The 13,300-nt window shown below is 47.6% G+C and overlaps 1 protein-coding gene across 1 annotated transcript in view; it reads left to right on the plus strand.

Annotated features, from left to right (window-relative positions):
• PIGL (phosphatidylinositol glycan anchor biosynthesis class L) overlaps positions 1-13,300 on the plus strand; it is a 53,174-nt gene that overhangs the window by 32,000 nt on the left and 7,874 nt on the right. The window contains exons 3-4 of the mRNA XM_066563399.1: positions 1,900-1,990; positions 7,352-7,419. Of these exons, the coding sequence (XP_066419496.1) occupies positions 1,900-1,990; positions 7,352-7,419 (159 nt within the window). The remainder of the gene's footprint in view (positions 1-1,899; positions 1,991-7,351; positions 7,420-13,300) is intronic.

The following is a 13,300-nucleotide window of genomic DNA, read 5'->3' on the forward strand; positions in this document are numbered from 1 at the left end:
CTAAACTAGTTAAAACCTGCTCCACTACCCAGCAGCCTTTTTGGAAACAGCCCAATAAAGCTGAGTGCAGTGGCTATGACACCAAAGCCTCCTGGACATCATAAATTCCAAGCCCTACTTTTTTTTCCTGACCTCTCACTGTTGGAGCGCCCTTCCTGTTTTAATGGGACTCTTCACTTCCTCCATTTAAGCCCTGTCCAAAAAGGGGAATGATATTTGCACTGCAAGTGATCAGTGGGAGAATCCCTGTTGGATAATTTGCTGCTTTAATATTATCAGGTTAAGGCTTGACAGACCTGGAAGGAATCATTCAAACAACTGAAGCACTGTCACACTTGCACTTGGACTCAGTCTGGCTGTTTCTTGAGATGTTCTAGGTGAATAATATTTATAAATGTGCTCAGTTTAAGGCTGGTTGTGACATGCTGGGACTGGCCATACCTTCAGGGTCCCCTGGGCCACTTCCTCCTCAAGCAGGAGGTGTGAAAGTTTGTGTGAAAGATGCAGGTTTGTTAAGCTGCTGAGACAGCCAGCAGATGCACCAGGGCATCCTTCCAGGGCTGAAATTCAGGTGTCTGGTGTCCATCAGGCAGAGGTGCTGTCTGTCCCAGAGGGAATTGCCAACAACACAGAACTTTCTGTTGCTGTAGTGCTGCTACAGGGACCAGAGCTGGAACATGCAGCCTGGTGCAGGAACTCCTTCCCTTGTGCTGGGGTTTCTAATTCACATTATTTGGGCCTGAGCTGAAGAGGAAAATGTAACACAAGAGGAAATCTAATGGTCAGTTTGGACATAAAGCTGTTCCTTCCACTCCAGCTACTGCTAACAGCAGTGGGAAAATCTGTGCCCAGAAGACCTCTCCTGAAGAGCCAGGCTGAGGTTTCTTTTGGGATGTGACTTTCCCTGTAGTTTTGTTGCAGATGTTGCTGTCCCTGCAGCAGGGAGGGAGCAAGGCCTGAGCAGGGCTGGGATGTGGCTCCTGCTCTGCTGCAAACAGCTGGAGAGGTTCAGTGCAGCCCCTGGCTCGGTGGGAGAATGCTGTGCAGTCATTTTGCTGCTGAACCACCTCACAGTGATTATCAGACTTCCAGAGCAGGGAAAAGGTCTGAGAAAAAGACCAGTTAAACATGTCATTACTGGGTTTTAGCAGCTGTGTGTTATCCTATTGTTACTAATAACCTTTGCAACTTTGTGAGCAATGTTTTCTTGGCATCATTCAAACATAATGACTGGGGGGTCACGTTCAGCTCTCAGTTGTGTAAATATGGAATGTTCTCTTGGCTGTCTGGTGCTATTTTGCATTTGGCTCATGGTCCCTGCCCCTAGAGTCCTGCAATCCAAAATACCCAGGGAGGGAGTTCAGTCACAGTGTGCTCTGCATGCCAGCTGGGTATGCAGAGCACAAAATAAACACATGAACAGCTAGTATCAAATCCAAGCCATATAATTACAACTCTGCTGTCCTCTGGTTGTGGTTAGTGGATTATTCCTGAATAAATGACAGCAGGAGTTTGCTTGGTACCTTCCCAATGTAATTCACCAGTAGATTATGATTGGGAAGTCTTTCAGAAGAATATGTTTTTAAAGGGGTTTTAAATTTGATTGGGATGAATCAAGAAAAATAATTTAGAAAATAGATGTTGCTTGAAGTAAAGCAGTCACAAAGTCTGCCTTGATGGTAAGAGGAAAGGGAGACTTTGACAAATCCATGAGGAGAGTGTTGGAACTGCTCTCTTTCAACCCTCCAGTATCCAAGCTTGCAAGACTCTTAAGCTGGTTTTATATGGTAAATAAATTTATCTTGATTTCATTCTGTGATTAAGATGATCTCTCTGTTCCAGAGTGGTCTTTACAAAGTTCTCAGCAGTGAAGTGACTGATGGCCCTTCTCATTTCCAGGGATCTTCCTGATGATCCTGCTGTGGAGTGGGACACACAGCTCCTGGCCACCCTTGTCCTGGAGCACATTGAAGCCAAGAACATCAACCTGGTAATGTGACACTTTCTGCAGCACTGGCAATTGCCACATTACTCCTGAGCCAGTGTTCTGGGCTTTGCCTTTCCCTCTGGAAGCTTTCTTTGGAGTCTCCAAGGTTAGGATGTATCTTGTCTCTCAGGAGAGCTTTCTTTGCTTCCCACTGAAAAACAAACAATGGAGGAATTACACTTTTCTAACTCTTCAAATGGTTTCTGTATTTTAAAGTAACCATGTGATGGAGAGAGCCAAATTGGGCTTTAGACTTAGGTTTAGGCTTAGATTTGAAACCCATTGGCAGATGTGTGTTAGAGAGCTTGATTAGCAGGGTTATAGGTCAGGATTGAAGGATATTAAACTGGGGAGATTTCCTGGGACTGGAATAGTTTGGGGTTTTTTTCCCACAGAACAGGAATAAGGGCCTAAGCATGGAAAGGGTTGTGTTCTGTTCTTCTCTGTTGAACCCTGCTTTGATCAGGCATGGCACTGTCACACACTGATTAGCAGCAAAATCACCAAACTCTCAAAGCCTTTCAGCACTTCACAAAACAAGAAACCACATCTCCTGCAGCATGAAAGCCCCACGAGCACAAAACCAGCATCATGCATCCAACTTTGTATTGATTCTGAGGCTAATTTTCCATGAAATTCATTGCTGTGCACAGAGACAAATGCACTTTTCCTGGACTCCTTTTGTGCCTTTTGGCCCCCTGAATAGATAGGTTTTAATCTAATCTGAAAGCTCCAAGCACAGGAGGATTTGTACTGCATGTTTGTGACTCTCAGGGGCACAGGGACAAGTGCACCAAAACCCCAGAAGAAATTCTGAAAACACCAGAACTCCTCTGGATGGTTAGGAAGGATTAGATCTTTGCCTGGGAGAAAATTAAACTCCAGCTGTTTGTGCTGGGGGAGGCTGGAGTCTGTCACTGACAGGGCTGAGCTGAGCAGGGAAATGTGGGGTTTGCAGAGCAGGGAATGTGGGGTTTGCAGAGCAGGGAATGTGGGGTTTGCAGAGCAGGGGAATGTGGGGTTTGCAGAGCAGGGAAATGTGGGGTTTGCAGAGCAGGGAATGTGAAGTTTGCAGAGCAGGAAACATTGCTGGGCTTGGTGCTGGCCCTGCCAGGATGGGAGCCCCTGCATTGCCATCAGCTCTTCCCTGAGCAGCACTGAGCACAAATCACTGCAGCAGGACACAGCAGCAGCACCAGGGGCAGCTGGTAATGAACTGCTCTGGAAATGTTCATTATTTGAAGTGTCCCAAGCAATCACACAGGTCTCAGCTGTTTGCTGTAATACCATTCATTTAGGAGCAGACTGAATTTGCCAACAACAGTGAGAGAAGTACCTAAGTACCTTTGTTAAACATTCTGCAATTTAAAACTTCAGAGCTTGCTCTCTGTGATGTCTCTGCTGTCCTAACCCAATAGCCTTGCCTTGAAAGGTAAACTGAGTCCATTTATCACTAATGTTGAAATGGAGAGAATTGGCTGAACATGTTAAAAGAGCCTTGAAAAAACCAAAAACTAACCGAGTTTCAGCCCAGCTCAGTGCAGTCAGCATGGCTGGAGGGTGTGTATTGTTGCAGCTATCCCAGTGGGAAAACTTTCCCCAGTTCTCCCAGTAGTCACAGCATGGACAGTGGTATCTTTATTATCTTTATTTACAGAACATGTTGTGTGCCATCTGGCAGTGGAGCAGGGGCTGCAGTTCCAGCATGTCTGAAAGGAAGGATTGCAAGGCAAGGAGTCCCTCATGTTCTGTGTAGTTTCCTTCCATTACATGGTTACTCATTTGTTCAATTGCCCTGGAAGTCCAGGAGCAGCTCAATCGTTTTGGGAGCTACAGGGACATATTTCATCCAAGCTCTACATTAAATAGTGCAGACACAGAAATTAATGATGGAGTCAAAGCCAAAACTAATTTATAGACTTTGGGAATTATTTCCTGCCTGCTGGATTTCCAAGCAAAAGCCAGTGTTGCAGGGAGAGGCAGCCAAGGCTGCTCAGTCTTGATCCAGATTAGAAAGTGTTTGGTGTGTAAAAAAAGAAGTTACACAGTATTGTGTGAGCTCCAGGCAGGCTCTTGTTGCTCCTAAATCAGACACAAAAGACATCTCCAAACTCAGAAGGGACTCAGAGGGAGTTTGTGCCTCCCTGGGCTCTGGGAGTGCAAGGAGAGATGCTCAGGGAAGGCCATGAGAAGTGGAGCTGCTTGCTGTAGCATTTTAAGGGATGTCTCTTGTTAAAAAGCAGAGACCTTTGTGTCCCCACAGCAGATGTGTGCTGTGTTTGAAGCACTGTGTGACACCAGAGAGAGGAGGAGAACCTCAGCTTTGAGGTGTGAGGAGGGATCATGGACTCCAGAGCTCTCAGGAGTTTTCTCTTGTGCTGGTAATTGAGTAATTTCCTCTGTGCTCTCCCCTCTCCGGAAGGGATTTCTGGACCTGTTTGTCTTGGCTGCTGCTCTGGCTTCCACCAGTGAAAGCTCCATTTCCTGAATACCAAGGTCACCTAGAAGAAAAACCAGCAACAGCAGCAGCTCCCATTTCAGAACAGGTGTGGGGAGGGAACTCCCTCTTGCCCTAAAGATTTCATTGAGCAATAATTTCCACATGAAGTATATTTACTATCCCAGCCTTTCGCTCCCAGAACTGGCTAAGCCTGTTTTTAAGTCAGACACTTTCAAGATGTTCAGGTTTTCTCATCCTGTCCTGATTGTTTGCTTGATTTCATCATCAGCCTGGTTCAGGTTGGGAGTTAAAAGCCAGCACAGCAGGAGCTGCACTGTGTGGAAGGAGCAAATGCTCCCGTGTGAAAATATCTTCAGCATGTGAGAAAGAAATTCAAATTCCTTATCAATGAAATGAATCCCTGAAGCCAGAGGGATTGATTTACATGTGATTTCTGCCTGCTTTAAGTCATGAACAGTACAGTGGTGCTGTGGAATCAGAGCCCTGATTACTTATATAGATATTTAGATGATATATGTTATATTTAGGGTGGGATATCCCTGCTGTCCCAGAGCCAGGTGTGTGCTGAGAGGGATCAGACACAGCAATGCCACCTTGGCCAAGTCACTGTGCAGATACCTTGGGAATTGTACTTAAAACTCCCTTTCTTTGAAGAGACAGGCAATTCAGTAAACAGTAACAGTAAACTGCACTACAGCAATTGAAAATGGGCTCTCTGTAGCCTCCTCAGCTGCTTCAGATGTTACATAAGCTCAGCAGCTTCTGTTTCAAAACAGATGTGGAGAAGGAAAACCTGCAAAGGTGTTTCTGAACAGATAATTCCCATGTCAAGAATATTTCCTAACCCAGCCTTGTTGCTCCCACAGTTGGCCCGAGCCAGTTTTGTAAAAACAATGATTAGTTTATTTAGTCTGCTCACTGAAGTCTCTTATCTCAGTCTTCTGGTTTGTTCTCTTGTAACCTCCCCAGAAGAAAAAATGTGTGTTTTGGCTTGTCTGGGGTTTTTAGTTTGATTTCCTAAGGAAACAGGAATAATGCAATTGTATTTATATGTATGTGCACATGCATGTTTCAAAAGCCTTTAGAGCCCATTGGCTAATTTCAACCACGTTTGACAGCAGGGTGCTGCTCTTAAAAATGTTCTGTTTGTACAAATTACATGAAAATCAGGGAGCAGACAGAAGAGACAAACCCTCTCTCTGTCCCCATGAGTAAAAAGGTTTAGTGCAAGTCCAGCCCTTATCAGACTCACACTGTTATTCACCTGAATAGGAATTTATTCTGCCTGCAGTGAGTGGGGGATGTTGTCATCTCAGGGAAGTACCACTCTAAGTAGCAGTGATTTCAGAGTGTGTTTTTTTTCTCATCTGTAAAGTCCAGGGTGCTGTGCTCACCCTGAGCTGTGCTGAATTTCATGATGAGCTCCTCCACAAGCTGATATCCACAGAGAGGGCTCAGCCCTGCAGAGCTCTCTGCTAGTGCTGATGTGCAGCAGCAGCCAAGGTTAAACACATCCTTCTTCTCCTTATAAAATGGGAGTTGATCAAAAAATGCTGTTTTGTATGTGAATGAAACCAATTTTGGTCCCACCAGTTCCTGCCAGCAAAGAGCAACCTGGGGCTTGCTGGCCACTGGGCAAAGTGGAAAGTCTGACTGTGGGTGGGTGGGTTTATAAGCAGGCTTGTGTGAAGTTTGTGGGGTTTGAAGTATTTCTCATCACTGCCTTTGTGTTTCCTCTCCCTCCTGACTCAATATCCCCTGGCTGGGAGGGCCTCTCCTGCTGGAGGAGCACGCTGCAGGACGGGCACGGTGGCTTTGATCTTCCCCTGATCTCTAACCCAGTGCTCCAGGCCCTGCATATAAAATAGATTTTGGGAAGGGAGGTGCAGTGAGTGAGCAGGGCTGCAGCATTTCCTTCCCTGAGGAGAGAACAAGCTGGCAAGGAAGCAAACATTGCCTGAAATGTGGGAGTTGATGATTTCTTCCTGCTCCCAGAGAAGGGAGCTGTGGAGAGCTCTGCTGCTGGGCCTCTCCCGGAGCAAGCCCTGAGCTTTGCTCTGTCCAGGGACTGTCACTGTCACTCCCTGCAAAGAGCATGGCACATTCCCTGTCCTTTCTACACTCTGTGCTGCCACTTTGGCTGCTTGGTTGGCACTGGGAGCCTTTAAGTGCCCATTGCACAGCCCCAGACAGGGAGGGGTCCCAAGGGTGATGCCTCAGCCCTGGCACTCTGTTGGTGGCTCTGAGGGCAGGGAGCCAGGGGTGTTCTGGGCTCTGGGCAGTGCTCTGTGCACACATTACTTCTGCATTTTGGAGTTCCCATCTCTCCCTGCAGAGAAGCAATTAACAATACAATCTAATTCAGTGAAAAGCCTGGTTTAGTTGTACAAAAAGTGCATTCAGATTATTTAAAAAGGCTGCTTCTCCTATCAGAGCCAGGACAGGCATACATGCTCGTGTGGCTCGTGTTGCAACAATGTCCTGATTCAAACCATGGCTTCACCCTGTCATCCACAGGCACTGGAGGATGTTCTCAGGTCCAGGGGAGAGTGATTCATAGAGCTGGACCTCTGGGGTCAGGAACACATTTGCAACAGATCACTCTGAAAGTGACCTTTTGCCCCGGTAATAAGTAACAAGTGCATCCTGCCAGTGGGGACACGATCTTTGTCATCTCTCTGTTGTTCAGGCTGCTGGGCTGTGCACTCATCTGCTTCCAGAGTGCCTTGTTTGTTTGCTTGTGTTTCTGTGGCGTGAGGAGTTCACACACAAGGCCTCATTGTGCAACACATAAACAGCTCATTAGACACAAAGGGCTGGGTCGGGGCTTGGATGTCAAATGTGGGAACTGCTCAGGTTCCTCCTCCTGCTCCTAAATGCTTCTTGTTGTGTGTTTATTGCAGGTGGTGACGTTCGATGCAGGAGGAGTGAGTGGCCATGCCAACCACATCTCTCTCTACAAAGCTGTCAGGTACAATGTCTGCAAACTTCTCTGGGCTGGGCTGGTGCTGCTGAGGAAACAGAGCCAGGGCAGTGTTCACTTCACTGCTCAGGCTGTGGGACATGACACTGTCTGGAGAAACTGCCACAGCTCTGGAAGTAACCTACAGCAACTTTTAGTGTTCTATCAGCTGGGAGCTTGCCAGACTCCCTTTCACTGGGCCCTCTTTGCTCTTCCTGTCCTTGATCCCACTAAAATATGCCACAGATCACTTTGCACTCTGCTTTGAGGAGTGTGTGAGTATCTGATGCCTGAGCTGGTGGCAGGTGGGTTTTGGAAAGTTCTTCAGCAGAGGATGTTTCCATCTTGTCCAGGTACCTGAATTTACCTCTCTGCTCAAGAACATTGCTCTTTCACTGGAGCTGTCCCTATTTACCACTTTTAGGAATAGTCTGTTAGTTTCTTCACCATTTTATTCCTTACATTTTGAGACCCTGTATCTCCATGTTATGATGGTGAGGTTAATAGACAGAAATCCCTTTATTAAAATCACTCAGATTTTGCTGGCAAGACAGCCACTGTATTTTACTTTAACCCTCTGCTCATTCAGACCTTTCTGTGTCCTAGAGAGATTTCCTCCAGAGCTGCCCCTGGCTTTCCCAGGCATGAGAAGAACTCTTTGCAAGTACAGCTTTGTATTTATAGCACCCATTTGTTTTCTGAATCATCTGTGCAATTCAAATAAACAAATTCTTCTGGCTGTCCTTGCTGACAACATCACAGTGATTTGCCTTTCTCACTTGCCTAGAGAAAGCTGCAGTGCCACAGAACCCATACTGGGACCTCCAGCTCCTCTGGGAAGATGCTGAGAGCTTTGATGGCTGGAATTCAGTGTTAGAGGGGGATCATGGCTTTCCCAGCAACTTCTGAAATTGCCTAACAGAGGAGAGAGGGTGGGGTTAAAGAAGCAGTGCTGTGTTTGGGCTGGATGGGGAGGTGGATTCAGGCACAGTTTGAGGAGTGAGCAGAGGTTGAGCACAGGCTGAACACTGAGGAGCAGAGGTTGGGCAGAGGCTGACACTGATGAGCAGAGGTTGGGGAGAGGCTGAACATTGAGAACAGAGGTTGGGCAGAGATTGAACACTGAGGAGCAGAGGTTGGGCAGAGGTTGAACACTGAGAACAGAGGTTGGGCAGAGGCTGAACACTGAGGAGCAGAGGTTGGGCAGAGATTGAACACTGAGGAGCAGAGGTTGAACACTGAGGAGCAGAGGTTGATGACCAATGCTCACACCATTGGCACAGAGGGCCTAAAGAGCTTCCAGCTGCCTGGGCCTCTGTTTGCTCACTCAACTGCTCTGTGACCTACAAGGAGGAATGAAAGGCAGGTTGTTAGGTATCCTCCTCCACCCTGAAGAGATCATGGGAAAACAAGTTAGCAGCTGAGTTATAGATGAGAAATTTAAGGAAATCTCTTGATTTTGACCCCAGTTCTACTCTTGTCTTACTTTGTGGCTGTGCAGAAATCACTTTCCCACCTTCATGCTTTATGTTTCCTGTGTGTGCAGTGGGGATCTAACCCTCTTCTTGTCTCAGAGCATGTTACCAGGAAATGCTCATTGTGTACAATTCCCTTGAACCCAGAGCTTTGCATTGGTGCTCAGCTGGAGCAGAACACTGGGCTGATGAGATCCATGCTGATGGGGACACCAGAGCACAAGCAATTCTCATTAACTAGGGGCTGCTTTTTGTCTTGTCTCCCTTCCAGTCCTGAATCAGCAGAATTAATCATGGTAGCCCCATCATCTGCATGTGGCAGGAGTGATGCCGTGGCTGCTGAAAGGTTAAGTTTATTTTTAGTGCCTTGCTTGCCCTCATTATTTTTCAGTTTGTGTTATGGAGGAAGTAGAGCGTGACTGTATCACTCCTGACTCTCAGTGCCCTGATGAGTTCTCACATGTTGGCCAGTCCAGGCAGCTCTGGGAGCATAAACTGAGGCTTCCCCTGTGCCCCTGTGCCAGCAGAGCTCTGCAGAGCAGCAGTGGCTGCCCCTGGGGCCCCAGTGCTGCATGGCAAGGGAAAGGCAAACGACCTCTCCCCTCCAGGTATCATCTGCAATGTATTTATTAACCTTCTTCAAACAAGTCCTGCAGGGTTCTGCCTCCACTGTGCAAAGTGGAGGAAAGGATGAAGCTGGTGCAGTGATCCTCAGCTCTTTTGGATGCTCCCAGTCTCTGGGGGACAGGCTTGTGCCCACTTCCATGAGATTACTTTCTGCAAGAGCAGGGCTGGAACGGGCTCTGTGACCCCTCCCACAACTCCTCACTTCAGGAGGTGCAGATTATTGAACAACTTCAAAAGGAATAAAACAGTTCAGGAAATGGTCATAGCTGAGCAGATGCTCAGTATTGTCTGCTAAGGGCATAAATATTCTTCCCAGTGTCTGGAACAGAGGTTATGTTCAAAGGAGCAGGAGCTACTCAGAAGAAATGAGCTCTTTCCCTTGCAGCAGCTTGCAGGAGTCCAGCTGCTGCTGTGTGTGCCTGCCTGGCCTTCAGATCTGGGAGGAACTGGGAAATGCCAGGGTTCAACGATGGATTGGTTCTTCTGCAAGGGAAAAATAAGAAAAAACAGGATGGGAGAGGAACACAAATTACTATTTGATTTCAGTCTCCCCTGGGAGTATTTCAGTTCTGGCTTCCAAGCAGAAAAAAAACAAAACAACCCAAACGCAAGAAAAACCCACTGCAGCAAAGCAGGGAGGACTGGAAGCAATCTTCTGTAGCTTGATTTGGCAACATCATCCTCTTTTATCCCCCAAAACAGGAGCTTTCCCTGTTGCCATGGGAGGTTGGATCCTTTACTCTCATCCTCAAGGAAGAGCAGGTTTTGAGTGACATCCAGGTCACTTTATCCCCCCTCAGCATTTGGCCAGTCACAAGGCACTGTGGTGATGAGCTTGGTAAATACTCTGTGGCAGGAACATTGGAGAACCTCTCTTTCCTGCACTCTGAAATGGCAGTGCCTGCACTGAGATCACATGTAACATCAAGGTGGTTTAGTTTTGCATGAGTCACTGTGCATTTTGATTTTAAACAGCCCCTCTGGCCCAGGAGCCTGGCAAATGGGGGGCTGTTGGGTTTGTTGTTTGCTTGCTTAGGATGGAGAGGAATCATCTTTGTGAGGAGGAGGAGGAGGGAGGACTGTACCACTTGTTTTCTTTAGTGAGCTATCAAATCCATTTTATCCCAGCTAGAACAGAAAAGAATAGTCTTGTCTGCTTAGGGCAGAGCAAACTGAGTGGAAAATAGGAGCTGCTATATTTAACCACTGTGCATTATGTTGTTATAGCAACTGCATCCATAAAACTTCTATCAATGATGCCATATAAAAAGCTACATCAAGGAATCATTAGCTGAGCCTATTCTCGTCAGTTCCATTTGGAAAAACACCTCCCAGTCCTGCAGGATGTTTGTGAACATTCACCAGCTCTGTGGCAGGTTGTAAATGAGGCTGTGCAGAGATGATATTTGGGAGTTTTATCGCTCAGCAGTGGATTAGGATGCAGCCCGAGTGCCACCAATGCCTTGTGGCACTGCCATGTCCCAGCCTGGCCACTGAATGCCCCACTCCTGAATGGCCAATGCCATGGACATTGTGCAGAGGCTGCACTGAGCCTCCCTGGAAGGGGAGGGTTGGGTAAATGCCAGCTGCAAATCCGTGTGTGGAAACAAAGAGCAGCAGTGTCCAGCCAGTCCCACTTGGTGGGAGCCATTCTCAGAGGCCACCAACTGCATCCCACCCCAACAGAGCACAGTTCTGCTGTAAGCTTCTGTGGAATTCCCAAGGCCAGGTCTTAAAGGACAGGGAGGAAGCTGGGTTTGGGTGATTAGCTTGATTAGAGTGAAGGATATCCCATTTATCATTTTTATTTGGTGCCCTCTTATAGTGTGGGGCTGGGAGATCCCTCTCTTCTTTCAGCAGCTACAGCCCATGCATTTCTCACTTGTTTTACTGATCTTAAATGTCCTGGGGGAGCTTATGAGTGATGGCTGTGTTTGCAGCCAGACTGTCCCCATAAGGCTGAGACAGAATTGTACTCTGCTGTCTATCCTTGAGACTTCCCCTCAAAGCTCTCTGCCCTGGCATTTATCCCATAGCTGGGTGTGTAATTCTAGATTTTATCTCTTTCCTTTATCCCTTTCCCTCATTCCTTCATTTGACCAAGTTCATTCATCCCAGTGCCCTTCCATGACACTGTTGAGAGCCATCAGGATTAAATCTGAGCATGGAGCACCAGCACAGAAGGGATTCCCCCTAAAGAAGGTTTTTTTCCAAAGAAGCAGCCTCAGGGAGTGTCCTTCCCTGTGTCACAGTGAGGGGAGCAGTGGCACTGCACATTCCTCTCCCAGACAGTGCAAGGCCCAAAGCACAGAGCCAGGACAGCTCTGGCAGCTGGAACATCTCTGATTGTCACTGGCAGAACCATCTTTGGCCTCTGCCCCACGTGTGAGCACAGAGAGCCTGAGCAGTGTTGTACAAAGTGCTGCTCTATGGTGTAGTTCAGGGTGCATGGAAATGGAGCCAGAAAATCCAGCTAGGGAGGGAGGAGGCATTCCAGAGAGCAAACATCCAACATCTGGCAAGGATATCCTTCTAATGTCTCTGTGATTCCTAGGAGACTGCCTGTTCTTCCTCCTTCACATCTGTTTCATCAGATTAATTGGGCAGATTAGAGGTTGGGATCCTAAATGGAGCCCCAATGCAGCTTTAAGACATCCATTCTTTGCCATGCTCTTCAAAACTGTATTTCCCCAGTGCTCCACAGCAGCCAGCAGTCAGTTCAGTGAAGGGTTTTGCCTCTGGCTTGGGAAACGATTTGGAGAGTGAAGTCACTGAATTCAATGAACAACTTCTCATCAAACAGAACATCACCCAGACTGTAACACACCCTCGTGGGCATGGGCCCCAGAGGAGTTCTGTGCTCCCCAGGACTGAGGTTTCAGCTCCATCTTGACTTGTTCCTTCTTGGAACAGCTTGGGATGTTTCACTGCTCAGTGCCACAGAGGAGCTGACCCACTCACACCTTTCCTGAGGATGCCTGAGTGAAGACAGGGAATTTGGGAGCCAGCTCAGTCCTGGAGGCTGCAGGGTGAGGGCTTTGGGCCATTTCAGGGTTTCTGCTGAGCAGATGGAGCTGGTGGCTGCAGAGCCTTCAAAGCAGCTGGGCCTTGAGGGAGGAGCTGGGGCTGAGATCTTGCAGGGCACAAATGGTTGGAGCCTTTGGATGTCTCATGGTCTTCCCAAATTCTTCCCTGCAGAGGGTCTTACACTGGACCTGAACCTACCACAGGCATTGCAGGAGAGGTGCCCTGTAACCAGCAGGCTCTGGCACCTGGGCAGTGGGTGGGAATGAGCCACCTTAGGTCACTTTGTGTTTAAAAAGGATTATAAAAAGTCTCTCCGGGAAGAAAAAACAAAACACCCACATGGAAAAATCTCCTGAAAAAGAGCCTGTGTTTTACTTTTTGAGATTTTATGCCAAACTCTTTCATTTCAACCAAACCACAGCAAGTCCAATCTGTAAAACAACGTTCCCAAAATGGCAACAACTGAGAGCTGCAACCTCTCCCCTACTTGGAAGTGTCCCATGGAGACACTCCAGCAGGGTGGAGATGGGAGTGAGAAGATGGATTTGGGAGAGGATTGGCTCATTTTGTGAACGTGTGCAGGAGGTAGAGCTTCGTGTTTCTCTCTCTCTCTGCAACCACAGAGAAATACAAATGAGCAAGGCTGCAATTCCTCTGCACACAGAGCTGGGTGGAGCCCGATCCCAGGGCTCTGCACTGAGCCTTGCTGGGAATTGAAGCACTTGGATTGGGACAAAAAGGATGAGGAGAGATGCAGTTTC

This window comes from Molothrus aeneus, chromosome 20 (assembly GCF_037042795.1).
Source record: "Molothrus aeneus isolate 106 chromosome 20, BPBGC_Maene_1.0, whole genome shotgun sequence".
Classification (NCBI taxonomy): domain Eukaryota; kingdom Metazoa; phylum Chordata; class Aves; order Passeriformes; family Icteridae; genus Molothrus; species Molothrus aeneus.